This window comes from Chiroxiphia lanceolata, chromosome 4 (genome assembly GCF_009829145.1).
Source record: "Chiroxiphia lanceolata isolate bChiLan1 chromosome 4, bChiLan1.pri, whole genome shotgun sequence".
In the NCBI taxonomy this organism is placed as follows: Eukaryota; Metazoa; Chordata; class Aves; order Passeriformes; family Pipridae; genus Chiroxiphia; species Chiroxiphia lanceolata.
In genome coordinates this window covers 45,174,514-45,202,199 of record NC_045640.1, presented here as the reverse complement: position 1 = coordinate 45,202,199, position 27,686 = coordinate 45,174,514, and the positions used below count along the sequence as shown (strand labels likewise).

At 40.5% G+C, this 27,686-nt stretch overlaps 1 protein-coding gene across 1 annotated transcript in view; it reads left to right on the top strand.

The window, feature by feature from the left end:
* TMEM131L (transmembrane 131 like) overlaps positions 1–27,686 on the top strand; it is a 76,224-nt gene that overhangs the window by 8,540 nt on the left and 39,998 nt on the right. The window contains 4 exon segments of the mRNA XM_032686681.1: positions 17,107–17,118; positions 24,552–24,571; positions 26,161–26,200; positions 27,112–27,235. Coding sequence (XP_032542572.1) covers positions 17,107–17,118; positions 24,552–24,571; positions 26,161–26,200; positions 27,112–27,235 — 196 coding nt within the window.

The following is a 27,686-nucleotide window of genomic DNA, read 5'->3' as shown; positions in this document are numbered from 1 at the left end:
AAGATCACAAGACTTAAAATAAACACATGTAACAGCACTGTTCTCTGATGACTGCAGTTAGCCAGAAATGCTTTTCTCATTTATCTCCAGTCTTTGCTCTTAGCTTAGGTTTGAGAGCAAATAGATCTGATAAAACACAAGGTTTGCTGAGAGCTGGCAGAAGGAGTAAACCTGGGGGGCGGGAACGGGCTAGTTATGATGGGTCTGTCCTGCATTGCAGTGCTTCTTTGCGTGGCTTTTCCCCTTTTTGCCCCATTGAGAGCCTTATCATCTGAACCCTGCATCACATTAAGGCTCCTGTGCCTCATCTCCGTGGGAATTGCAAGGATGGTATAGAAACAGGATGTGAGAATTACTGTGGTCTCTGACAGCTGGTGCTGATTACTTGTGCTTGCCTATGTCTCCCAGTTCCCACCTGCATAGGGTTTTTTTCTGCCTCCTCTTGTGAAAAGAGGGGTAAACCATTGAAAGCTGGCATTTCCCTGCACAAATGCAGAACTTTCTAATTTTTTCAGCTGGAAACTGCTATGATTTTGGCATAAATTTTTCACTCTGTACCTTTCTTTATTACCTGCAAGCTTTCTTTATTGAGAGGAAGTCAGAAGGCAGCAGTCTCTAAAGTTGTGCTTAAGGTGGTTTCTGAGATTTTTGTTAGTAGGCAGAGAGATGTAATTTAGGTGGGAAAAAAAAATCTCCACTTGCCTGTTTTTCTCTGGAGGTGGATGGAGTAACTGGCTACTATGGCAATAATAAAAATATTGTTGAAAGATAATTAGTTCTTGAGAGTTAGATAGGAAAAAGTGGTTAACTGTTTTGTTCTTTTTTTTTTTTTGGTCATTCAGGTGCTTAAAGATTTTTCCAGTAATTATTCATTTTCAATAATGAACTTTCTTTCTGAAGGTAACGTTTATAAGGTTCACTTGCATGGATGGAAACATCCTTCTATTGTCATACCGAAATGCTTCAGGAAACTTGCCTAAACAGACACTGGCTTGGGTGCATCTTTTTAACTGCTTTGGTTTGCTGCTGTATGTAAACACCGACCTGAGTGTGCTCTGTATACTGAAGGAATGTTAGAGTGTAGACTTCATGAAGAAGACCCAACAAAGGTACATTAGAAGAAGTAGAATTTATTAGTTTATTTCCAGATTAACTTTCATTCCCTTGGCTTATATTACTGCATGGTGAAATCATGGGAATTTCCTTTTCCTGTAGCAGCAAAACCTGAAGCTTGCAGCATCTTCATCTCATTGTCTGACAGCATGCCATGGGGAAATCAGCTAAAGCTACTGTAATTTGATTTGAAGTCCCTGGAAGCAAAGCACCTTAAAGTAAGGATATGAGCAGAAATTAAAGGCAATAGAGCAATCAGAAATTTCCCCAGAGCTGAAGGAAGTATGGAGAGTTCATAATCTTGAGGCATAAAAGAGAAAGTCTCTTCCCAAAGCATTGTTTTATTCAGTTTTTAATTCTAGGTTAGTGGGCTCTCTTGGGAGCTTGCTAACCTACTTCAAGAAAAAAACCCAAAACCAGTAAGGTATCAACAGTCTTTTAACTGACTTCCTGTGCATGGGCATCACAAGATCTTCCTTTTGGGGTGGGCTTCTTGGTTTGCTCTTGTCCTTGTGGCAAGTGCACGGGGAAGATGGATATAGTCTCATTATTTCTGCCTTAGGTTTAGCTTTAACAAATAGAGAAATTTGCATGGAGGTAAAAGACATTATCAAAATATCAACTTCTGTGAAGAGCTATTTGAGAGGTGAATGAGAAATTATTGATTTGGAGGTCCATGGGTTTGCAACTTCTGAGTGAGAGAAAGATCATTATTAACTCCTTAATTTCCAGCCTATGACTCCTGCCTTTCTGATTGCTTGGAAGCTACCACATGTTGCTTTCTTGTGTTTTGTGTCACTCTGGATCAGACTTTGAAATAAGAAATGCAGCACAGTAGATACTTGAGTTGGTAGATATACTGTTTCAGGCCACAGACTTTGACAGAACGTGTATTTAGACTAGCCTATTAAAAAGCTTCAAGTTTCATAAAAAACTTTTTGTTACATTTGAAAGTCAACAGTAAAGAGATGCCTTCCAGAACAGCTTTGTCAATGACAGGTGTTGACAAGAAGAGGTTTTGTTGCTGTGTTTGTAATTTTGTTGTTTTGGGTTTTTTTTCCCCCCTTCATCCTGGTGACTTTGCTTGCCACAACTGGCAGTAGCAAATTTTGAAGATTTGGATGCTTCCTAAAGCACCATAATGAGTCAAATGAAGTCTGACACAAATGAAGAGACTCTACTGTTAGGTGATGTGCACAAATGATTCTATCAAAATTTTTAGCTTTCTTCTTCAAGGAAGTAGTCACTGGACTAAAAAAAAAATAATTTCACATATATGACATAGTTAATATTTGGGTTTTGAGGACTTCTGGGGAAAGGCCTTTGAGGATCCAGTTTCCCAGCTGACACATTAAACAACATTTGCATCAGAATAAACTGCTGTGCTCAAGGTGGGGAGCACATATTCTTACTGTGTGATGCGCAGTAGTTGTCTATGAGAAAGGAAAGCCATAGAATACTAGGAGTATGGTATGTAATTAGCCAGTAAGAGAACATTTTCCAGCCTTTGCCTGTGACAGGGCATGTTTTGCTTTGAGAAGATAGGTATCAACTCCTAGGAAAATTATGAGTGTGATGCAGTTAGCTCAGCCAAGCATTTCTGTTGAGCCTTTGCCTTTGATCACCGGAGAGCGTTTGACCCTCTGGACTGGAGCTGCTTGGGGCAGTAGATGGTATCGGCTCCCAGTGGGTTCCTGCTGGGGTGTCAGTGCAGCCTGGGAGTGACAACTGATGCCTGGCACTTTGACCTCTTCTGATTGCCTGATGGAATTACTCCTAATCCTGTCTTTTTTACTGTGTCTGTGAAATAGTGCTCCAGACATGGAAGAGAAATTGAAGGTAAAGGTAGCCGAGGGAGTAGCTTACTAGTTGCCTGAGAGACAGCAAAGCAGTTAAGGTGCACAGACTGCAAAATTACTAGGGGTTTAGTGTGTACTTACGAGATGTAGTTGGATACTTAAGAGATGTAGTTATAATGTTTGCTTCAGGAAAAATCCAGTGTGGCAGGGGGAGAATGAGCCTGCTTCGTGTTATGAGGTCATACATTGCATTTACTCCCTGGCCACAACTTCATCTCCAGTCAAGAGGCACAAATGAGGCCTGGCACCATGGATGGACTATTAAGACACTTCAGAACTGACTCATCCTTCCAAAAAGCCTGTGGTCTTAGTGCCATAACTTTTGACAGTCCAATTCTTGGAAAGTAATGGCATGGGACTGGTGGTATGCCTATGTACTAGATAACTAGCTTGGGTGGTGGCTAAACCAGGAAAAGAAAGATTGAAAAATATGTTAGGATCAGTCAGATTTTCTTTTTCCTTCTGCTTTTTCTTACTGAGAAAAAGAAAAATTGATTTTGTGCAAGAAGAAATGTCTGAATATTAAAAAATCATGGCTTTATGTTGCGTTTATTTTTAAAAAATCTTTTTTTAAAATCAAGCTGAGTATTCATTGACAAAGTGTTTCAAAATGAAAAGCTGAAAAGTAGTTTTGTGAGTGTCAGTGAGTGCTTGAACTGTCTGAAAGGAACCATCTTAAAACAATATTTTCAGCCTAAGCTTTTATGGAGTACTGTTGATCATTTAGATTGTCATTAAGCTTATTCCCAAAAGCATTTTAAAAATTACATGAGGACTTTTCCAAGGATATATGCTTGATCCTAACTTGTAATAATGAAAGCTGTTTTTATTAAGGTTTTAATAGTTTTTAATTTTTTTGTGTTTTACGAAAAAAGCAGAAATCCACGTGTATTAAAAAAGAAAACAAAAAGCTGCTTTTCTTGGGAAAAAGCTTTTCAATCCCCATTCATTTACTTGCATAAGGTAACACATTTCTACAGTATGCACAGAATATGTGTTTTTAGTGGTTTGTACCAAAAGCTTCTTCAATATTGGTTACCTTATGTTTTTAGTTGATACATCATGGCTGTTGTGTCCCAGTTGCAATTTCACTAGATCACCAAGGGACTACTAATTTTAATTTTTCCTGGATGCCTAAAGAAATTAAATTTACTTTACATAATCTTAGAAGTGAGTGGAAACGAGTTGCACATACCTACCTGTTATGCTTGGGTGAAAAATCCCTAAAGAAACACCTGTAGGGAACGCAGTAAAAAAAGCTTGCTGAAGAGAACTGCAAAGAGGTCAGCAAAGTTGGAGGTTCTCTTGTAGATGAAGAAAGCGACTGTTTTGGAAGGAGCTATCAGTGTCACTCTTCCTCTCCTTTTTTACACTTCTGCCGGGCACAGGCAGAGTGCCAGGCTGAACTCCTGCTGCTTTAATTGTTTATCTCTGTTTTGTGTGTGGCAATTGATTCACTGATGAACTTTGCCTTGCTGAACTTCGTATTAAATGTTGTTAGGGACAGCTGTGCCTTTGTGTGCAGTGCTTCTTCCAAAATACTGGTCCTTTTACAAAATTATGTTGCTTGCCTGCTGGTACAGGGGGTAAAAAACGTTTTGTTTTTTTTTCCCTGAGACATTGCATGGCAGTGCTGTGTGCTAACAAAGGTTTCAGCTATTGTTTATTTATTTTTAAATTGCTTTCAGACATTTAATAAATGAGAACAGTGGCCTAGGTCAGCTGTGCTGTGTTTCACACCAAACTGAGGATCTGATGCTGTGGCTTTCTGTGATCAGGAGTTAATGGCAAATGAGACAGTCCTGCAGTGTTTTGCAAAGAGCTGTCAAACTTCTGTCCTCAGCATAGGTCCTACATGACCTTGACTGAAATGTTTTAAAGGTGATGCATGGCCACATTTAGTAACTGTTGGATTTCCCATCATCACAATCTTGTCTGTTTGTATTGAACAAACCCTGCTGGAATCTATTTTCCTCACTGTTGTGAGCTCTCTGGGGCTGGAAGATGCTCATGGTTGGACCAGAGACTCTTTGTCTGTGGACTCATGCTACCTAAAATGGACTTTCCCATCTAAGGATGACAATTTGACTTTGAGAAATGAAGACAATCTTGGTGTGGTAGTTGCAGATTGATGCCTTTGCTTTCATATGGCTCATGGTGCCTTGAAAAGCCACACAGGCTTCTATGGAAACACCAATTCCTATACTGGTAAAAATAGCAGGCAGTGGCTGTCTCCTCCCAGCTGGGGCTGTGAGGTCATTGTTTGCACCAGGATTAGTGTTTGTGAATTGTGTTTGTGGATATGCACTACAGGAAAAAACTTTCTCACATGTAGTGACTTGTTTTAAATAGACAAGTAAACTCTGCTTCACATTCTGGTGTCCTGTATCTATCTTTCTTTTCTTCTGTTAATAATTTCTTCGCTCTGTTCTCTCTATCTTCTGCAGATGTCTTGTGTACTTTTTTATGGCATCTCTACTTTAAGTTCTGCCCAGGCCATGCCTGGAATAGTTGTAGTTTCTGTATTGCAAGAGGAAGAGGCTCTCTTGCCTTCTCTGTTGTCTGGTGCTGTCCCCTGACTTGTGCAGCCCTACCAGTTCTCTGGATTAGAATCACCTCTTTTTTTTTTTTTTTTTCCCCCCCAGGTTAACATTTACCTGTGATCTCTCTCTGATTAGTTTCCTCTTTGGCAACTGTGGCGTTATCAGCTGAAAATGTACATGGAAGTGCTCCCTTGGGTATCTACGTCCCACTGTGTGGGATGGATGCTGGACCAGACACCAGAGCCCTGTGTCACCTGCAGGATGTCATCTCTGTTCTGCTTGTCCCAAATTGCTCCCAGGGAGGCCCAACCTTGTCCAGACCTCATGGCATCTTTTTGCTCTTTCCTCAGTGTCTCAGTCCCCTCTCTTCCTGTCCCTGCCTTTTTTCACCTGCTTTTGGAGAGGTGGTTGCGTGGTGGTACTTGTGCCGGGTCTGACTCTGCCCCCTTATCTACTGCAGTGCAGGAGGAGCTATGGAGGAGCCCAGCCAAATCTGCTGCTCTACTCACTGTTGGTGAGATAGAAGAGCAAGTTAGCCCTCAAAAGTGTGGGACTGAGAGGAAGAGCATCTTGTTGTACGTTAGGAGTAACGCCTTTGTCGGTGGCTGTTGGGTAGGAGGAGCGTAAGGCATTTACACTGGTGTGATGGATAGCTGTGGAGGCAGTTGGTGGGGTTTGGGTGGATGGTATGGTGAATCACACAACCTGCCACTCTGTGGAAAATTGAAAGCCAGTGCGTGCACACATATATCATTTGTTGTGCATGATTTTATTTTTTGGAGGCTCTTGGTAAATTCCCCATAGGCTGTACTTTGGGACAGAGCCCACCCAGAATGCATGGCCTTGAGAGTCAGGACAATCCTGATCTGAGCAAGTGAGATGGGGCATATGATGTCTTCCCATTCTGTGTTTGTTTCAGTCCTGTTTAAAGAGCTGTGCAGGAGCAGAGGCAGATCTGGTGGCACAACCTGTTGGTATAGTCATGCAGCAAACACACGGGGAAGGTGAGCTCTTAATGCCAGGCAGTCGCATGCTGTGAGGGCTGTGCAAGTCTGCTCTGGAACATGGCATTTTTCTTGTTAAACTTAACTGCATTGTGTTTGGGACACATTTGTATGCTTAGAGAAGAGGAAAAAAAAAAAAGAAAGTAAAACAAAAGTAAACTGCTGTGGCATGTTTGTCCATGTCCATTTGTAAACCCTTAGCCTGTACTTGCTACTTCTGTAATATAAGAAGTTCAGAATAGGAGCTTTCTTCTTATACTTTTTCATTTTAATACATTAATAATGGATTTCGGATGTCTGTTAATCTCCTTCTGATTTGTGGGCAGTGGACCACAAAAGATTTAGCTTTATGTCTATACATTTATTATTAATAAATTATTTTTACCACCATAATAACTGTTTCTTAGTTGCCCTTAAGAGAACTTAATTTGCAGCGATTTTAATTTTACCATTATGCAGTTAAAGGGTAGACATCCAATGTCAACAGTCTGAAAATTGACACCCTGTAAGAATTTAGCTTCATAGTTTTTCCAGTGTTGCAGATTGGCGAATTGTGACAAAATAGAAAAAAACCAAAACGACAGTTTGCTCACTTCTAGGAATTTGCATAGAGTCCACTTCCAAATGATCAACCCCAGCACTCTGGTTTGATTATTATAAGCACAGCGTAAAATGTACCTGAAAGCTATCTCATGCAGAATAATACTGATAGGCAATGCAGTTACCTGCCTCTTATCTTTCTAGAGGCTCAAAGGTAACACAAATGTAGCATTTAATGCCTTTTGTATTTTTATTTGACCAGGAAATGTGCTCTGAGAAAGCTGTGCTCATGCCCTTGCAGTGGCTCTGAGTGCATGACTTGTGGGCAAGTAGGTGAAGGAGCCTTTTCAGTAGTTTTGGTGTTTGCCATAGTAACACAAGTAAAAACATGGACAGGGAGACAAAGCAAATAGCTCATCAGTACCATATTGGTTATAAATTCAAGCCTGAGTTTTAAAAAACATCTTAGTTACATTGTCTTAAATACCATTCTGTATCCACTGTCTTTGGGAAGAGATTTTTTTTATTTTGGTGATTATTGCAAAATGACCAACTCCCGTCTTCATCAGGACAAAATGGTCCTGTCCATTTCAGGGAGGGGAACAGTATATATCAAATATTATACTTGCACTTGAGGACAGTGTGTATTAGCTCTTTTGCAGAGTTCTGAATTCTCACTGCAAATATTTGCTTTATATTTGTAGAAGAGTTTGCTTTCATCGAATAAGCTAATCACCTGGGAGAAACACATGGGCAGTATGAATAATTTAGGTGTCTGCTAGTCCTCTCAGGGGTCCACCATTCTGTTATGTCCAGGCTGCCAACTGAGATAAGGAAGATAGAGGGCAAAGCTGGTGGTGTTGATAGTCACCTTATCTTCCTCTCCCCTACCTGGCCCCAAAGTGGTGTACGAATAAAGCTGAGGGTTTTTTGTATGTGTGCATGTGTGTGTCTTAATAACTTTTAGAAATAACAATGGAAATATAATTAGATGAGGATAACGTAGGATATTTTGTGTGTATGAAACAGACCTTGCTTTCTGTAGAACAATTGGACTTTATATAAATTTTAAACACGGAAATTTCTCAGTCAAAAGCAATCACTGTGAAGAAGCTTTTTTGCTCAGAATTATGAGGAAAAGAAGTTAGAAGGAAAAATATTTTCCGAGAGGAGGGTGAGAAGTAGCCCTCTCTTCTTGTTTTTGCTGAAGTTCTCATGTTCTGATGAGATGCTGCTTCAGATTATGTCTGTTTCAAGATACTGTTGCGGTACCCAGTGAGCTGTAGTTAGTGGTTTACCATCTCACCCACCTGCATACCAGAACATTCTTGATGGTGAAATCAAGAAAATTGAAGTGCAAAATAATGCTTTTAGTTACTGCCTGATAAAACCAGCTTCTACTTCAAAACTTTGTGAAGACACGTGAAGAAGCTGTAAGGACTTGGAAGTAAAAATGAGAAAGTCAGGATGGTGTATCATGTTCAGTGCTGTTGAAAACATGGTTCGTGCTGACTCTGGTTTATGGTTTTGTTGTGTTTCAGATAGAAATTGGGTTTTATGAGAAAGAAAAAGTTCTGTTAAAATGTTTGCTTGGAATAGCATGCTCCGTAAGGAGACATGAGAAATGCAGAGAACAATATTTTTTAAGCCTAAAACTTCTTTCAGCCAATGTGATGGTGCCAAATGCAGTCATGTAACTGAGCTTGCGTTATGGAAGAACTCAGTTCCTTTGCAGTACTAAGATTTGAAACTGGTCTGACCTTTGGAGATGCTTGTATCAATAGGATGATAATTTATATATACACACATATATATATGTGTATATATATATGAAAGAAGAAACTGACCTTAAGCCAAAATTGTTCTGACATAGATATTTGCTGACTCTTTTGCATATATAGATCATTGCATATTGCTTTTCAGTTTTTAAAACTGCAATTCCTTATTTTAATGTTTCTCTCTGGGTCCTGGTTGTTTTCTTTGAGAGACTGAAGCATAGTTCCATTGTTATATATCTCTCCACCTCTCAAAAAAAAAAGTTAACTTCAAATTAAATAGGCAGTCTCAGCTTTACAAAGTAAATAGAGGTAAAGAAACAGTTTTTAATCTGTTTATCTTGGTTTCTGCTACTGTCTCCCTTGTTGGTAACACATTTCTATTTATCTCCTGGGGGAAATTTCCCAGCTTTTTTAATTGTGTGAATGCTGATACCTGATCTAATGGAAAGTTAATAATCTCTCTGTTTACTGTTCTTTGTTGTACTTTGTGACCTGTGAATGCTACCATGTTCTTACAGCCCTGTTTTCCCTCCTGAATTAACTGGAGGGCTTCTCCTAATCATGTGTGGTGGGTATATGCTTGAAAAGCTTTTGTGGATCCCAGGAGAGGATCCAAAAGGAAATTTTCATACAGACTCTCAGATTTCTAGAAGCTCCAGGGCTTGGCTTTGAGGCACTGCAAGTGCTGTTATTGCCTCCTGCACACTTCTTTCAGAGTTGACAGTATGATGTGTTTAGCACCGGAGAGAGAAAAAACAGATGCATGCTTATTTTTGTATTATTTGCGAGGAGGATCCTTTGTAGGGTTTCCAAGGTCGTGACGTTCCTGCGTATTGTACTGCCTTTTATCTCCATGGCTGTAGTGCACTTGGATGAGAGGTACAGTTTCCACAAGCAGTTGAAAACGCACGTGTGCCGGATTTTTTAGGCTCTCAGACTTCCTCACTGCTTCTATTGGAGTGCCAAAGTGCACGGTGTTCTCAAGGCTTTTCTGGGTAAGAATATGTAAAAGCTGTCAATTACTCCTCTGTTACAGGCTGGCTGTTTCATAAACAGGTGTGGTCTATGGGGACATTCCCCCCATTTAAAACCCGTCATCTTCACATACACTGTAGTGTTAGCTGTTGTCATTGCACAACAGAACTGAATCCTGGGATGGTTGTAGGATAACAGCAGAATTCAGTAGTTGAATTCTACTGAATTATCTGACAATACAGTAGTTTTATTTTCTTGGAGAATAAATTGCAATGGTTCTTTAATAAAAAGGTTGGTTACATTTGGTAAAAAATAAAAACTAATGGTAAAGGTAAAGTTTAAAGTAATTACACTCTTGACTGCTGCTAGTGAGGCACTGCTTAGAGTATGAAGATGTACATTGCATGAAATTTTAGAGTTGTAGATACTAGATGTCATTCTGAAAGATTTGATTGCCTTTGCAGTAGTTAATGCAGAAGTTACTGTGTGAAGTTGTTTACTCTCTACTTGAAAAGTAGGGACAGTCTATGAAGGATTATTAGAAGTGTTCAAAACTAAAATTTAAAACGTTTGTCTCTTCACCTTTGGACTCTACCAAAGTTATTGGCAAGTGACTGTCATCATGCACGGAGCTGGACACTTCCAGTGTTGGTGCTGTCTGGGCATCAGGCACCAGATCCTGGCTGAAGTAATGCCATAGCAGGTCGGCTCCTGCACCACACAGTAGCTGCAAATCCTGGACATTTTGGAGTAGCGATGCTGTCACTATAAACGAGTGCTGCCCAGTGCAGTGGTTACACTGGTGCCTTGATATTAAATCTCTGGATGGAGGGGCAGTGGGGTTTTACCGCGGGATGTGGCAGGAGGAGAGGTGGTTTTCTTTCCCCTCATAAAGTGCCCACTGTCTGGCTGGGTGCTCAGCAGTGTTTGTCTCACAACAAACTACACTGCAAGGTTGCGCTGAGTGCTGTTTGTTCCCCTTTTCATCCCCTCTGGGCTCATTGAACCTTTGTCCCAGCCACACCCTGAGTGGCTGTGCATCTGAGGAGAGAGCAAGGTAGTGGCTACGTGGAGAAACCAATAATGTTACTGAGGCTATAAAGACTATTTTACAGTATTGTAAGTATCCCATATGCTTACAATGCCATCATGGCATTTGTGCGTTGCCCATCACTTGCCTGAAATCAGGTGAATGTGGAGGGTATGGCAGTGGTCATATTGCACCGGTCACGATAAAAAATGTGTTTCAAAGCAACAGAAGAGCTGTAACTACAGCAGCCAGGCAAGGTTCACCTGCACCGTGACCTGGAGCTGGCCCATGATGATAGGCAGGATCCATTCCCACTGCCAGTATCTGATCTCTTCTATGGGGGCAACTGGGTGGTGGAAGAGGAGCAATTTCAGGACAGTGCTTTAGATGCTGGAAGCAAGACTGGTCATCTTTCACTCCTTGTGCAGTGAGAAAGAGGTTTCATCAGAGAATGGTCAAGGAGTTTAATTTAGTTGCTTTGAATTGCCCTCCTGAGCAGCCTGTTTTTCCTAGTCCTTCACAGGAAAGGGGAATGATAGGTTTCTAATTTCAGAGTCCAGGGTGAGGGAGTGCTCATATCCCCCCAAGCTCTCCTGCCTCCACTGCTTCCTGTGGTGTGTGCACCTTCCCCTTGCTGCAGGGGGCAAGGGGGCAAGGTGACACGTGAACCTGTGGCAGCCTTTTCAAATCCCCAGCATTTCTGATGTACCTGGCCTCCCCTTGCCCTCTTTGTTCAGGTTTTCACGTAAGTTCAGAGACTTGAGACACCCAGCCTCAGTTTGTATTATTCTGGGGCAAAAGCTGTGGCTGCATCTTTGATACCTCAGGACTTTCTGCTGCAGAAGCAAAGGGTACTCTGCAACCACCAGACCTTTCTCCAGGAACTGCTGCTTAACAGATTGTGTCTGCTTTGGTGCACAGGGCTCTTCTCTTTAGTCTCATGCCTCTTACTACAGCTCAGAGCAGCATGTTGGATAAGGCAAAACCCAACTGAAAGGGGACGCTGCCATGCACGCATGGTTGCCTGGCTGGCAGCCGGTGAGTTGCATATCATGCTGGTGAGACATCTTGCCTAATGTGGTGCAGGAAACTGCTCGGATGAGATGCTGAACCTGTCTGGGCTAGAATTTGTCAGCAGGGGAAGGATGGGGTGTAGTTGCAAGAGAGGCGAGGGTGGTCAAAGTGTATGGTAACAAGTGAAAAAATTAAAGGTTGTGAAGAGATTAAAAAAAAGCAAAAAATGAGGATTCCTAATAAAACTACAAAGGGAACAAAGGTACTGGCAGCTAGGGAGCAAATGAGAGCTTGCTCCTTTCAAGTGGTTGACCAAACTGATAAGGGACAACAGCAGATTTCAGTCTAACCATGAAAGATACAAAATAGCAAAAGGGAAGTGAAATGAGAGAAAGGAGGGAGTGACTGATTCATAACTGCTTGCGCCTTGGGTAACCACCACCTCCGTTCATGTCAAATGGTTTTAAGGGTCCATGCAAAACAGAATCAAGAGAATCAAGTCTCCCCACTGTGGCTGTCAGACATGTGCTGCACACTCATTTGGTGTCAGCTATTATGCAGGCTACTGAGCAGTCAGCAAGTCAGACCTCACTAGTGACGTTGTAGGTCACCTCTTAGATTTTGCCTACATAATATATTTTGGTGGAATTACATTGTCTTATTGATTGCAGTTGTGGGTTGGCATTTTAAAATTAAGGTGTCCGCACATCGATAAACATACAAACAGTAAAGACTTGAACACAGAGATGATGAATATGCTAACCATATAGAAGCATACATTGTGTAATTCATGTTTTAACTTCTTTTTAATAAGACTGGAAGAATAAGAAGCACTGTGCTGCCCTTGGGAAGAATGTAATATTGTAGAATAAGTTTTGCAGTCCCTTACTGTTTTGTGGATGTAACATGTCTGCTTAGTTTTTGTGCCTGCCTGCTGGTGCTGTGTGCCATGTGCGTCTCTGCTTTGTGTCTAAATCTTGATTCCTGGCAACTGGAGAAGGGTAGGGAGTTGAAGGGCCTGTACTTGACCGACTCCTTGACCCGTGCTTTACGTGCTTTGTTGCTATTAACTGCCTTTCTTCAATAGCTATTGTCTGATTTCTGTCTTGGTGTGTTCTGTCTTTTATTCGAGGTCTTTGCTGCAAGCCTGCTGCCTACAACTTGCGAGGTGCCTGGTGCCTGCTTAGGTATTTCTGTGGCCTGTTGCTGACCCAGTTTCTGCAGCGTTTAAACTGCCCTTTTGAAAAGGGGACATTTCTGACCATTGTGAGCATTCTCAGTGTTGCTGGGATAATGTGGCTGATCCCGCAGATGCGGGTAGTCGCTCTAAAACAAACACGCACTTCTGTCCTGGTCCTCATGCTTTCAGTCTTGCTTGGATTTTTTTTTCTCTCCTTGTAAATAAAAACAATTATTCATGCTTTCTGATCGTTGAAGTGGTGGGCTGTGTTTTGGTCAACGGTTTGTTCCTGGAACAATTACTGAAACATTTGCTGTGCAGGGAGGGCAGGACAGTGCCCAGCTATATAGAGTGTACACTTCCAAATTTTAAGATAGGAACCTTTGCTTTTGTTCCCAAATTGAGGGAGTTTGTTTGGGACTTGGAGAACTGCGAGTTGCCCCATGTCTTCTGTGATTTTGTTGTGAGGCCTGGTTTGGAGGTTAGGTTGTTTGGGTGCATGTACTAGGTTGGGGACAGTGACACTTGGTTGGAACACTCACACCTTTTGTATTTTCCCTCTACCCACTGAAATCTTGCAAACTGTAGAAAGGTATGATGAGGTGTCAAAAATGTGACCTTGTGGTAGCTGCAAATCCATGTGTTACTTACTGCTGGATGTGGTTTGGGGCAGCCTCTCAAGCTTCTTTATTCCCTCTTTTTGCCATACTCCTTCCAAAAGCCACATCTTCCATATTGACATGATTGAAGATCTGCCTTACAAAGCCTCATTGCTCCTTTTTTAGTGTAAAATATTGCTGTGGAGTGACAGCCTGTTCAGAGGCTGGATGCACTCGCCAAGCTTTCTGTCATGCTCTTAGGTCAGATGCGCTTGTCTGTCCGTATATCCAACTGTGCCCTTAAGAAGGGGCAAAGTGGTTTGTGTTGGTCTTGCTCCTTGGCCCACCCCAGCTGCCCCTCTGCCCATGAGGAGGCCCACTGGCTTCAGTGGGACTTTGTGCAGGTTCCCATGCAGGACAGTGACATTACTTTGCTTATCTTGCAGAGGAAGAAAAGTTGAGAGATGTATGGCCAGGATCAGTTAAGTACAGTTTTGGGCTGTGGAGAGAGCTTTGGCCTGTCTGAAGGAGCTTTTCCTTTCGTAGGCAGCTTGAGAAACCCCAAGTGGAGCATGCAGAAACAGGGTGCACCCCTTCTTGCAGTGGAAACAGATGTCTGGTTTGAGGCTTGTCAAGAAACTAAAAATAGCATTACTGATTCTTTACCTTTGGTTTCACAGGTGAAAATTTCAAGTTGGTGAACTCTGATTACGTTAGCTTTGAAATAAAGGAGGAAATGCAAGAATCTAGGGGAGCTAGATTCTTAAAATTGTACTTGATTGCAAGTACTTTTTAAAACTCATATAAAATAATCAAAAGCTGACTTCCTGCTGTTCTTTTCAGCTAATTTTCCTGCTCTTCCATTTCCCACCAGCTATCCTGCTGAAGGAAGCAAACATTAACTTGTGGGCTCTAGGTTCTCCTTGCTGGAATTCAGAGCCATAACACACCTGAGGTTTCTTTGGTGGTAGACATTTTGTTAATAAACCTGTGAAACAGGGTGTGTTTCATATGGTTCTGCACTGTATAATAGCAGAATATTGCAGCATTTTGTATGTCAGAAGAAACTGGCTAGAGCATATGCTGTGCATTGCCTTCAACAGATCCCAGATGTTTTGTAAGGACCCGGTAATTTCTGTGATAAGCGTTGTAACTTCTAATCCTGCTAATGCTAAATTTTTTGTATTTTTACCAGTTTGAATTTTCTGGTATAAATTTTTTCATATCTGTTTCCTTTAACAACATAATCTAGCAAATTATAAATATACAGTAGTACTTAGGAGTAGGTCAGAAATATACACTTTGAGTGTGCTTGCTTTTATTAATAGCACTAAGTCATGGAGCTGTCTTTCCATTTTGCACACCAGAACCCAGAGCACCAAGTGACACAAGACAGGCGAGCTCAGCAAGCTGTTCTTTTCAAAGGGGCAGCTGGGGGAATTTGAAGGCTGTCTGCATGGTGCCCTGTCACATGGGGGTTTACTGGCTCTAGGAGAAAATGTGGAAATGATCTGATGCTGTGGAGAAGGATTCTCCCTTTCTTTTTCTTCCTGCAGGAGGGGATCTACTTTGAAGTATAACTGGAGTTTGTATGGGGAGCTGGGAAAAAAAGCTCTTAGTTTGAGAGTAGGTTTATATGATTGTTGAAGCATATAGATGAGGCTGGAAATGAACAGTGCTGTCAGTTAATAAAATGTGAGTGAACAATAAAAGTAGTCTGCAATTTTTTTATTGCTGTTTTTAAGAGGTTCTTCATAAGAAAAAGTTTCTGTATTTTATGTCCTGTCTAAAAAAATATACCACTCATCACATATGTAAAATGACATCGATCCAGTAGGTTACAGCACCAGAACAAAAAGCTTTGTCAAGTGACACCAAACATTTGAGGGGGACTAAAGAGGTTATAATACATCCCAACTGAGAGAGGTGGAAAACAAGAACAAGAGTGATGCTCCTGTAAGATGGGGGTGTTGATTTGGGGTCAAAGCTACTTTTTCAGTGTTGCTATTTGGCTAGTGACTTATCTTTAACTTTTCATCCTTAAGATTTGGTAGTGACCCGTGGGGTACGGGGGAGCAACTTCTATTTCCCTGCTATATGCAGGACAGCTGTGTAACTATAGCTTCACCTTGCAGCACCATGCTTAAAGTACCTTTAAGAAAAGTGTAGCGTTGCTTCTTCTCCTTATATTTTTATTGGCATCATAATTTCACATTCATATGGTATGGCTTATGAAAATGCTTTTCAATGACATGAAAAATCAGGTATTTTTAGAAATCTATTTGTTGTAGTTTGGACATGCATCACAAAGTCTTGTATGAGTTTCATTTGCTAGAGGAGATAATTAAGTTTTCAATAAATTTGACACTAATTTTTCTCCTTATAAACTGAAACATAGCAGTGAGAAAGCTGATCTTGGTGTGTTACTCAAGCAAATGTTTGGTAAAAGGATTTGTAAGTGGTGCATGGTTCTAAGTTTTTGAGACATACTTTGCTAGCATCTTATCATTTTGTAGAATAAATTACTGCCCAATGCATTGAAACTATATATTGTAGTGTTTGCTTTTTTGCATTTGTAACATTTGAGGCTGTCTGTTAAGTGCTGTGGAAATAATTTGTTCAGTTTTCCATACTGATCTTATATTGGTTGCTTGTTTTCATAGACTGGCTTAAACAAGGCATAGTATTGGATCCTCATGGGTAAATTACTATTCATAAAGGTTGATGCTCAAAGATTATACTTGTTTTAAAAATTTGGACTGAAATTCACAAACCAGAAAAAAATGCAGAGTCCAGACTGATGTTTTCCAGTGTTGTGTCAGATGTACTTTTTGTAGCTGGTATCAGGTGCACTGTCCAGACTGTCCACACCTAAGGAATGAATTAAAAGCAGAAGTTATTACTTTTTAAAGTTCTAGGTCTGAGTTTCTTATATTTGCTTAGCTTCTTTTTAGTTAGTGTTCTTCTTAGTTTTCCTGGATGGTAGTGGTGGTGGGGAGGCACGAGGAAGGATAGTGGGGTTTTTTAGTACTTAATGGATTCAGTGTAAAGGTTTCCTATGGGCTGTTAAGAACTATGAAGAAAATACGTGCCTTCACTCTTTCATTATAAAAAGAAACTGAAAGGCTTGGATTAATGTAGAAACAGAAAAAGGCAGCTCCCATGGGAAGATTATTACTCTTCATTGCTGTAGAAAGATCACTCTTAATTATTAAGCAGGTCAAGCTTATCAATGACCACAGAGCTGTTTCATGCATTTTGCTGAACTGCCCTAACTTAAAATGGTTTCTGTCAAGATAGAAGTTTTGACTGTGGCTGGTAGGAGAAAAAGGAAATGGTTGGGTGCAATGATATTTGACAAGAATGTAACTTCCTATTGCCATGAGCTTTGCAGCCCCACAGTGCTTCCTGTCAGTGCCTCCCTCTTTTCTCAAGGCAGGAGCCAGATTTCCCCAGCCAGAGAAGAACTAGTTTCTCTGACATGTGAAACACTTGAAGGAGGGTTGCTGCTGACTTGACAGAAGTTGACCCTTTGCTCTTCGTCATGGGGACAGTTTTTGAGTAAAATTGGGTGTACTTGATGAAATAAATTTTTACTTTAATTGGTGAAAATAGAATTGCAGTTGCTGCTTTAAAAAGGTGAAGTCTGTTTTCACTTGGATGTCTTCCTTTTATACTGGTAATTGTCCTGTAGACATGCTGCAGGAACAGCAAACATGTTCATTGTTACTTTTATGGGAATTAATTTAGTTGAGGCAGGTGTGATAGAATTGGTATTTGTTTCTTCTGAAATATCTACCTCTTCCTTTGTTCAGTACCTAGTTATGTTAGTACAGGGCTATGCTTAAAAACTGCCCTTGCCACTAAAATTTTCTGTTGTCATTTTGCCATTGCAAGGACAGAAATACGGACTTAGCTACCTAGTAAGTAAACATACTTGTGTTCTTGTTAGGTAGAAGGCAGGTGGTTTTGTGGCCTATCTTCTGACTTTTTTAAGGTTCTTTTATCCTGCCTCTTTCATGAGGCCATGCTATGAATTTTGAACTGCGTTCAATAAAAGGCTTTGAAAACTGTGGGTAGGGAATGGTGATTTAAATTTCATGGTATTTCAGCATAAGTCTTCCAGTTAGTGCTTTGTTTTTAGCTGGAGAAGGCAGCATGTTGACACCATGGAAACCTTTTCTCTAGGTCCTTCTCCTTGTCCTCTTTCTCTAGGGTTCATGTTTCAAAGTGTCTGAAAAAGGTTGTGAGCAGCACATCTCACTAGAAAATGTTTTGTTTCGGTTTAGAGACTGTGGGCCAGAGTTGGGCTAGACAGTGTGATCTTTCAGAGATATGGAGTCTCATAGCTTCTCTTGAAGGGATTTTGAGTTGTGGAAGTTGAGCAGTGTTCTTCAGAAAGCAGCCGTTTATTTGCATGTATTAAATAGGCCAGGGTGCTTCAGGTTTGAGTGCCTTTCTTAATGCTAATGAATTGAGTAAGATAGGTAAAAATTAACATTGCAGCAATTATTCCTGATCTTACTGGCAGCTTTTGAAGAACAAACTTGTGTTTTGCAGGCAATTTAAATGTTCTTGGGGTTTTTTTTGGAGGGTTTGGCAACTACAGGATAAGTAAATTACTTAAAAAAGTGAATTTGGCTATAAAGTTTTGAGGTTTAGAAAGGAAAAGAAACAGCATGAGCTGCCTTCGGGGTTTGGGTTTTATTTGCATAGTCATGGGCTAGAAGCATTCTTTAAAAAGACATGAAATGCAGTATTTTCTCACAACCCCATAGGTCCAGGACCTGGTAATTAAATATAAAATGTCAAGAATACCAAGACTGCTGATGGAACCAAAACTGTGTGTTTCTATTAGGCAAGTGGCTCTTTTAATTTGTCTTGGGAAGAACTTAAAAGAAAAGTGTAAACTGTATTGTTTCTGAAATTTCAAATTTAACGGAAGATTGCTGACTTCTTAAAAAAATAAGTTGTAAAGAAACTTGAAAAGAGAAATGTGAGTTAAAGGTTTTACTCTAAGTACTTATAGTTCACCTATGGAATATTGCAGAATGAAAAGGTAATTGTTGAATTATATGAAGCCAAAAGTAAAATGAAGGTAGATGTTCTTCTTGCCAGGATTTGCTGGCAGTGGTAGAGGTGCTTCAGAGGAAAATATGTTTGGTGTGCATTTTGATCTAGCAGGCCCTGTACACTCATCCAAAACAAATAACTTAGGTACTGTCTGCCCAAGATGCCCACAATATACATGTTCCCCCTGGACCATCTCTAGAGAGTGTTGGTTATTGCTTGAAATTTGGGAGGCTAAAGAATTTCAAAATAAGAGGTTTCAGAAAAGAATTCCAAATGAACTCAAGTCATTGTGAATTAATGTCTTAATTTACTACAGATTGCAGTTATTTCAGAAGTTGAGGACTTATTTATGGGAGGGAATAATTCTGTTCTGCTGTTAAACATGCTTTACTGTGCTGCTTGTGCTACTAAAATACAAACCACAGGTGCAGCTGGACAAGAAAACCTTTTCTTTTCACCAAGATGCTTGCTGTAGAACTTTGTGCCTCACTGCTCATCTTCTCTACTAGGTTTCTTCACAAGCCTTAATCTCATTTTTATTGTGGTCTGCATTTAACTTCTTTGGACATTTTTCAAGGAGACTGGGTGTGAGGATAGGGAGAAAAATCAGGTTTTTTAATCTGTGTCTTTCCATTTACATCCCATTGAGAAATGTGAGATTTAAGGGCTGTACTGTGAGATACTGTAAGGTTGATGATTGCCATTTTGTTGTCATTTTGTAATAAATAAAACTGACGCACTGCTGGCTTAGGTTCTGTGAATTCTGCCAATGGTTTGTGTAAATGTTATTGCAGAATTTATTAGGCAAAGGGAGCACAGGCAGCGAGAGGAGAGAGGGTTACCCGGGAAGACAACTTATGGCAGTGGAAACACCAGGGCTAGAGTAATGGAGCAGAGGGGGCTACTCGAGTTGCTGGAGGAGAGCAATGCACAAGGGGCCAGGTTGAAGTAACGGAGAATGATTTGTGCTTTACACATTGAGCTAGGCGTACCTACCTCTTTATTTCACTATCTGGGAAATAAACTAAGTAAGCTCATTGAAACTCCTGTGAGCAGGTCTTGGCTATATGCTGCTTCAGAAGTTTAAAAAATAATAGTTTAAAAAAAGAAAGAAAATGATAACATTGTTAGACTGTCTTCCTCTTTAAATTGTGACTTTGGCCAGAAATCACGGGATTACTTTTAGAGAGGCTGTCATATCCATTTCACTGTTGGGGTTGTTTGTTTGGGTTTTGGGGTTTTTTTGTTTTGTTTTAGTTTTGGGTTTTTTTGTTTTGTTTTAGTTTTTTTTTTTTTTTTATTTAGCTCTCCTTTCCTATTTCCTGTAGCCAAAACATGATCGTTGATGGGTAACACTGTTTTGACCTTTCCTGCTTTCCAGAGTCTAGGATTCAGTCCCTGATGTACATAGTAGTAGTAGATCAGAGGAAATAAAGATGACCAACCTTCTTCCAGAATCATAGAGTGGTTTGGGTTGGAAGGGACCTCAGTCCAGTTCCAGCTCCCCTGCCATGGACACGGACAGCTTCCACTAGATCAGATTGCTCAGAGCCTCCAACCAGCTTGGCCATGAGCACTTCCAGGGGTGGGGCATCCACGACTTCTGTGGGCAACCTGTTCCAGTGCCTCACCACCCTCACAGTAAAGAATTTCTTCCAGAAGCAGCACAGCTCTCTGGTAAAGCATGTAAGAGAATTCCTCACAATGGGTTGTGAATCCCAAGCATTCAGAAGCAGTGAGTCAGTCCTCCCCCTCTTCCCTAAACAATGCAGTGCTAAAAATAAGGATGGTTTTTCTTTCTAGTTTTTCAGTGTTTGAAATTCATGTTTGTGTTCTTTGCCTGCTGGTCATTCTTTTTCTTTAAAAAATAAAAAAAATCTAGAAGGACCGAGTGGTTCATGTGTTGTCGCAGGTCGGTATGGGGCAGCAGGAGAAGTCCTGCAGGTCTCTCGAGCTGAGGTGGCAAGCATGACTGCACTTCTCCCAAGTGCCAGAGCCCTACAGGGACACACCATGTATAGCTTGCCCATGAGGTCTGTAGGGTTGTTGCAAGCTGAACTAGTTTCTGGTTTCTGAGAACTCTTTCTGCCTCTAGGAAGGAAGATAAATTTGGTTACAAAAAAAATCACAATTTGAAACTAGTCCTTTTCTGGTTTTGGCAGAGTTGCCTTGATGGTAAACTGAAGTTTTAATTTTGTATTTCCAAACAATTTCATAATCTCTTTCAAAGCTACTGTATGTCTTTAGGAGCTGCAGTTTAACCTTCGTAATACTGCTTGGGTCTTTTACTGCCTTTGGTCACGGGAAGGTTGAGAGAAGAGGGACTAGGCATGGGATAAACAAACTTTACATCGGTTCTGCAGAAGACTTTGGTTCAGCTGCTTTTTCTGTTTTATGTCAATTTCCTCTAATTGCATGTTTTCATTTGTCAAAATAATTTCTTTTCATCAGCTGTAATCAGAATGATTAAAAGTATTTGGATTTGGTTGTTTCTGTACATGTTCCGTTCTGCTTTGGTTTTTAATCAGGTGTAGTCTAGAGGAATGAATCTAAAATTAGTCTTTAAACTAGGGGGGTTAAATTTCCTATTCTGTTTCGGTTTACATAAAAGAATTGTGCTTTCCTGTACAATACGTGCACACTTTTGTATCTCAAAACCTCATCTTGTGGGTTCATTAACATTGCTACACTGGTGGTATGAAGTGCCAAAATGCTCGGCATAAGTCACATTTTACTTTTATCAATATACTGAAAAATAAAACAGTACTGCCTAAACAGATTCGCTCAAAAAGGACTTCTTGTGTGTTTAAGAATTCAGTCCTTTTTGCCTGCTGCTTCCAAGAAAACCCTGCAGCCATAAAGCAAAAAACTCGACAATAAAATGCCTTCCCCCAGCTTGCTATTTCATCGTCTGCTGTGAACAAGGGTGCAGAAAGGAAGGAAGAAGAGAGAGCACCAAGGAGCAATTATGATTATTCTCAACTATGGACGCTGCTATATGAATCATCGGATAATATGCATGCTAAGATAATATAAAGTAATCAATTAAAGTGAAGAAATAAAGATAGAAGGAAGACTTAAAGGAGCTAATAGAAGAAAAAAGAATATTTGGATCAACTTGCTTCGAGGAAATGTCCTTCACTCCTGGTCAAATGCAGTTTATTCTGCAGATTGAGTGTTTTATGTATATAATTAGATTAATTAACTCAGTTTTAAAGTTTCATTAAAAAAAAAAACAAAACAAAAATATGCCAATGCAAACCCTAGCAATTTATTCAGAATAGATTTGGTCTTTGTTTTTATTTTTAGGAAAAATATTTGTCTTGTGATTTTGACCAGTAAAATATGAATAAATCTACTACGAAGGATGACCTATTTTTGTTGAACTTTGGGGAAATAAAAGGATTTTGCTTACTTCAAACAAATGTTTGTAATATACATTGCATAAAAATTTTAGAGTTTCGGATTGTAAATGAATACATAAAATCATACTGACCTGGTTGTTTACCTGTTTTTACTTAACACGTTGAAGGATCTGAAAGAAGCAAGGGCAAACAATTTCAGTGGTATATTTCACAGTGCTCTCAGCATCCCTGTATTAGCATCCCCTTTTGTTAGTCCCGCATCAACAGGACACCAAAATGTTCTTTCCTGGAGCAGGAAACATTGTAAAAGGCTGGAACCTCTCCATGTTCTCAGCTGCCCTTTTCCCTACAGATAAGCACCTCTGAGCTTCTCAGTGGAGGGAACGTGATGGCTTCACATTTTACGGCGCATGTACCTTTTAGAAAACAAGAACAAAACCCTCTGAAATTGCTGCCCTGGAGTTATATGTTTCTCTGCTTCCACAGGTGGTTGAGGGTGCTTGCATTCCTCCATCCTGCTTTTCTCCCCTGGTGTCACCCCTCTTCCTCATCTCACCTTCCTCTCCAGCCCTTTTTTCTGCTCCACATCCACTTTTCTCCCCAGCAGGTGTTCCTGGTGCTGGGTTGTGTGCACACTCAAGATTTGTCCCTCCCTGCTGGGTGTTTTCTGTGAATTGGAGTGATGAGCTGGAGCTGCAGGTTTCATGGCTTATCCTCTCTTCCCTACCAGAACCTTCCCCAAATCTTCCTCGTGCTCTAGGTGACCGTGTGGTGCCTCTCTCACAGCTCAGTGTTTCAGTTGTTCTTACTCTTTTTTTTTTCCCTGGAAATGGATGGGTCAGATTTTTAAATATGTTATGTGGATGGAGAGGAGGAAAGGCATTGAATTGTTGGACTGGCAAGTGATAACAGCACCAGTTAAATGAGGTTTTTGATACAAAAGCTATTAGCACTGAGTTATCAAAGTAATTGCCAAAAATTTCCTTCCCCTCTTCTGTTTCTTTCTCCTGTTTCCCTCTAGTTCACTTGTGCTTAAAAATGTTCTCTGAAAGGTTGGAATTGAAGTGCTCTATCAAAATCTGTCATTCAGAAGATGTTGTTCAACTGGTCTGCCAAAAAAAGAGAGCCATGGAATATGGAGGTCCAGCTTTGTGAAGTGGCATGCTTAATGGAATGTTAACTGATTTTAATAGCAATGAAAGAATCGTTGGAAACCAGTTTTTTTCTGTTAGGAAGAGGTCTGTTTCTCCACATTTGTTGTTCAAGACTTCCATTCTTAAACAGATATTTGTGTCATTCCCAGGCCTGTAACATTCTCATGAAACAATCCGTGTACTTTTTTGGACATGTCATCTGTAGCCAAAAGAGTAATTTTTGGCATAACTTGAGATGAATCTGTTGGTGAAATGAGGTCCTTAAAAAAAAATAATTTTTTTGTTAAAAACTGACTTCAAAATTTAAATGTCTTAATAAGTTACCTTAGTTTATTTCTATGTCAGATCCCCCACAGAGAACTTAATGTGCTGAATTGTGTTTGGAGCGCAGGGATGTGGAATGGTGTTCTGCCAGCTTCCATCTGCCTTAAAGAGACTTGCAGTAACACACTGGAGAAGTGCACTTCTGATGTAGATGGGCCTGCCTTTTCTATAGTGATGGCTTTCAAAATGCATCCTAGTTGTTCAAGTGTGATGAGCAGAATGTTCCCCTGCCCGTTCCCACCATTCCAACCTGTCATCTTCTCCCTTGAGGGAAAAACCCCCAATCCAAAACGGTGGTAGATCTCTTTCCACTAGTCCTGCTGTTGAAGAAACTCAGCTCTCGAGTTATGTTTTGGCAGTGCTTTGGGGCCACTGATAAGCAGTGCATATGCCCTGGAGCTGGACAGCGGCTGGGTGATGGGCACACTGCCATAGGAATGTGGCTGTTCTGCTTTTGGGACCAGGCTGGGGCTTGAAGCAATTTAGCAGCTTTTGTGGGGTGCAGAGCAGAAACTGGATGTCTTACAACCACAGGACTATTCCTGGGCAAGCAGTGTGCTGGGATGCTCCAAAGTTATCTCCATGCTCAGGAGCCAGCTCAGAACCTGCAGAATTTGTTAGCTGAGGCTTAGCTTCAGCCATTCCAAGTCCAGGCGTGGATGGCAGCCTTGGGATCTTCCTTCTGCTGCTCTCACAGGCTTTTGCCATTTTCTGACTAGTATGGGGTTGACTGAACAGTAATACAGTGCATTTTTGAGACCTAGTGCTACAGCGTGGCCGTGTTCACCCAAACCAAATGAAATGCAGTTTCCTACACCCACAGCTGGATTTTGCACCCAGTTGGTCCATTTGGTACCTATTGCAGAGAGCGAGGGTTGAGAGGAAAAGAGTTGATGCTGCTAGAGCTCTCCAGAGGGAAGGTTAGCAAGTCTTGGAGAGCCTCTGCCAATTACATGAATTGACAAAGAGAGGCACTCAGGTTCTTGCTGTTCTCAGCAAGGATTTTTCTGGTGGGAAAAGGTATTTTAGCAGAACCTGTAAGGTGCTAGAAAATTAAGTGGTGGTGGGGTTCAAGATTGTACTGTAGTGCATAAATTGGTGGCTTAACTTTTATTCTGCTGTATATGTGTGTGTATATATGAAAATTCTCTGAGGACCTTTAAGAAATGTGCCTTCCCCAAATGTCTGTGGCTTTTACTATAGTAGTAATTTTAATTTGTGTGTGTTTACAACGGTACTCAGACTTTCCTTCTGGGTATGTCCTTGAGGCTGATTTTTGGAAGGGGAAGGAGTTGCTGATTGCTGCGGTGTTTCTAGGAACGGAACAAGAGCTGACTGCAGCAGAGACAAGGTGGTTGGAAGGAGACTCTCAGTAGCAGCTCCTCAGGAATGCTACCTGGATATTGCATTCCTCCTGCTACAGCAGCAAGGGAATTTTCTCCCTTGTATGAGTCTGTATTTCATAGAAACTGTCGGCTTTCATAATAATAAATTATGATTTTCCTGACTGGTAATAAATTATGATTTCTCTTTTGCTTTGGAATATAGCAGCAGAATTGTGTACGCACTAATATATATTATAGGTGTAATGTTACAGAATGACATTTAAAATTTGGAACCAATTAACTGTACTACCACACATTACGCAAAGCAACAGGATGACTAGTGAGACCATAGTCCACCTCTCCCTCCCAGACTCATCCTTACTAGAATGCTTATTTAGCATCATCCAGTAAAGATGAAACTGGCTCTGCCTAGGCAATGTGCCGACTGCTTCTGGGAAGTTTTTAACACTGTAGCACTGGGTCTGTAGATGTAATGAACAAGTGCAGGGCTTTTTTTACCACTGTGGTTGTTGGGACTTGCGGAGGACAAGTTTTAATTGATGAAATGGTGAAGATGTCCTGGGATTTCTGTATTATAGGGTGTCAACTGATGTTGAAATAAGCTAAAATGTGGTAGAACTGATGGAAACTTTATTGTGAATTTTCCTAGGGCAAAGGAAAGATGATGGTTGATGGTGTATGTGTTTCATGGTATTTCTTACTCTTTTTTACATAGAAGAAATGAGTTGGCTTTTGCATTAAAACCACAGCTACACAGCATTTCTTTGATGTCAGCCTTTGCCTAAGCTGGTATTTACTCCTCTACCTCTGCGTCTCTCAGGTGTGCGCCCATAGTGCTTGCGCGGATGTTGAATTAGCAGACTGGGGATCTGCTCCATGCTGATGTAGTTTTCATTCCCCAGGGCTCTTTTTAGTTGTTTCCCTCCATAGTTTACTGCACAGCCCCATAAACAGGTGTATCACTGTGACTAGGGAGGTATGTGCAAGGAAGGGAGGTTGTCCAAGCCATCGCTACCTCTATAATGAGATACTTCTCAAACTGCACTTTTGATTAGCATGCACTTTCCTTATTAAAAGGTCAGTCTTCAACAGTGAGAGGAATGGATGAAAAGTTTTGGAATACTGTGTTCAGAACATAAAGAGTTAAGAGTCTGTACTGTATATTCCTTTCCCTGCAAGTGTAGCATCATACTCACTAAATATTAATTGTGCTTCTTTTCCCTTCTTTTCAGCTTCCCAGCAAAGATGCCTCCAAGTGGGAAGGCCTTACATTTCACCCATCAGTTCTGCATTTTGGAATGCAGTGAGTATCTTATATTATTGTTATTTTAGTTAATATGAAGTTGGAGGAACAGCTATACTGAGCTCCATTTGGACAAAGAGCATTAGCTGAGATCATGCATCCTCTGAAAAAAGAGAAGTAGTAAGTATGCCATGGAGTTGGAACTGCTTTTCTTGCTTCGCACTGCTTTGTAAGTTAAATCAACATAGTTCTAAGAAGGAGGAAAAGGTAGTAGGGAACTGTAATGTGTTCTGGGTATATTTCAGGGGAATCTGCATGGATGTGAAATCATTAGTTCATGCTGGTTGTTAATTTTTGAAAGATTGCCTTCCTAGTGGAGAGAGAGCTTGTTTCCTTTAACTTCTAAAAATGAAATTCAGAAAGTCCTGGGCAAACCATAATGGTGGAATACATGAGATTTTTTTCTTAGGTCTCTTTTAAGAAAACTAAAAAAATTATCTTAAATGATAATCAGCTTTTGGTCTGTTGGTAATCAAAAAGAAACGCAGTCCCCTGTGAGTTGAAGGAATGTTTCAGAGGATGCACTGGAGGAATGTCTGAGATGTTGGGTTTAGGATGTACTAGCTTAAGCTAAAACCTTAAGAGAATCATTGCTTTAGCTGACAAAATAAGGCTTAGTTATATAAACCTTTTTATTCAAAACTTTGTGCTTCGTAAGGGTTATTTTTCTTAAACCTCCCAGTGACTCCAATGAGTTTATCTAAGTGCACCTCTCATGTCCCAGTGTTACATATTTGCCTTTGTACACTAAAGGCAAAATTTGTTCAGCATGTTTCCAGAGATAAGTTACAGCTAGGTAATTGTTGCAGATGAACACCTTTTAGAGTGGTTTGTATTTGTTGCTTTTTTTCATACATTGCCTGTGCTTATAATGTGAATAATTATTTATCTTTTTTCCCCCCCTACTTTAGGTTATTGGGGTTACCCAGAGCTAAAATGCTACATGCCTACAATCCTAGTAGAGATAGAGATGTTGTAGTCAATTCAGTGTTTACAGCTACTAGACAGTTTCATGTGTCTCCTGCTCATAGCCGGGTGAGTGGTTGATGTACTTTTGGAAACTATGTAGTGGCCAAGTGCCAAGCCTTCGTGCTTCCTTGGCACAAGCTCTTCATTCTGTGTTTTCCTCTTCGTGCTTTTTTGTAGGACCTCCAGCTCTTTCTCTGTTTGCTAGTGGTTTTTTTTTTGCTCACTTCTACTTAGACTGGTATGGGAGGAGACATCCAAAACCTACAGTAGGAAATGTGTTTGACAGTAACAGAAGAAGAGAAGAATTTTTCAGTGTTAGAGAGGCTGTTTAAATCTCGTTCTGTTCTGAGCAGCATTATACAGTGATCCACAGGCATGTGGGTGTTCTACAGCCTTGAATTTTCAGTCTTTTGAATGGTCTTGCATATTCTTCTGAAAAACCTACAGTGAAATGTTTTATGCATTTCATATTGTAGTTATGACCATAATTGCCTTTATAATCTAAGACCATTATTTC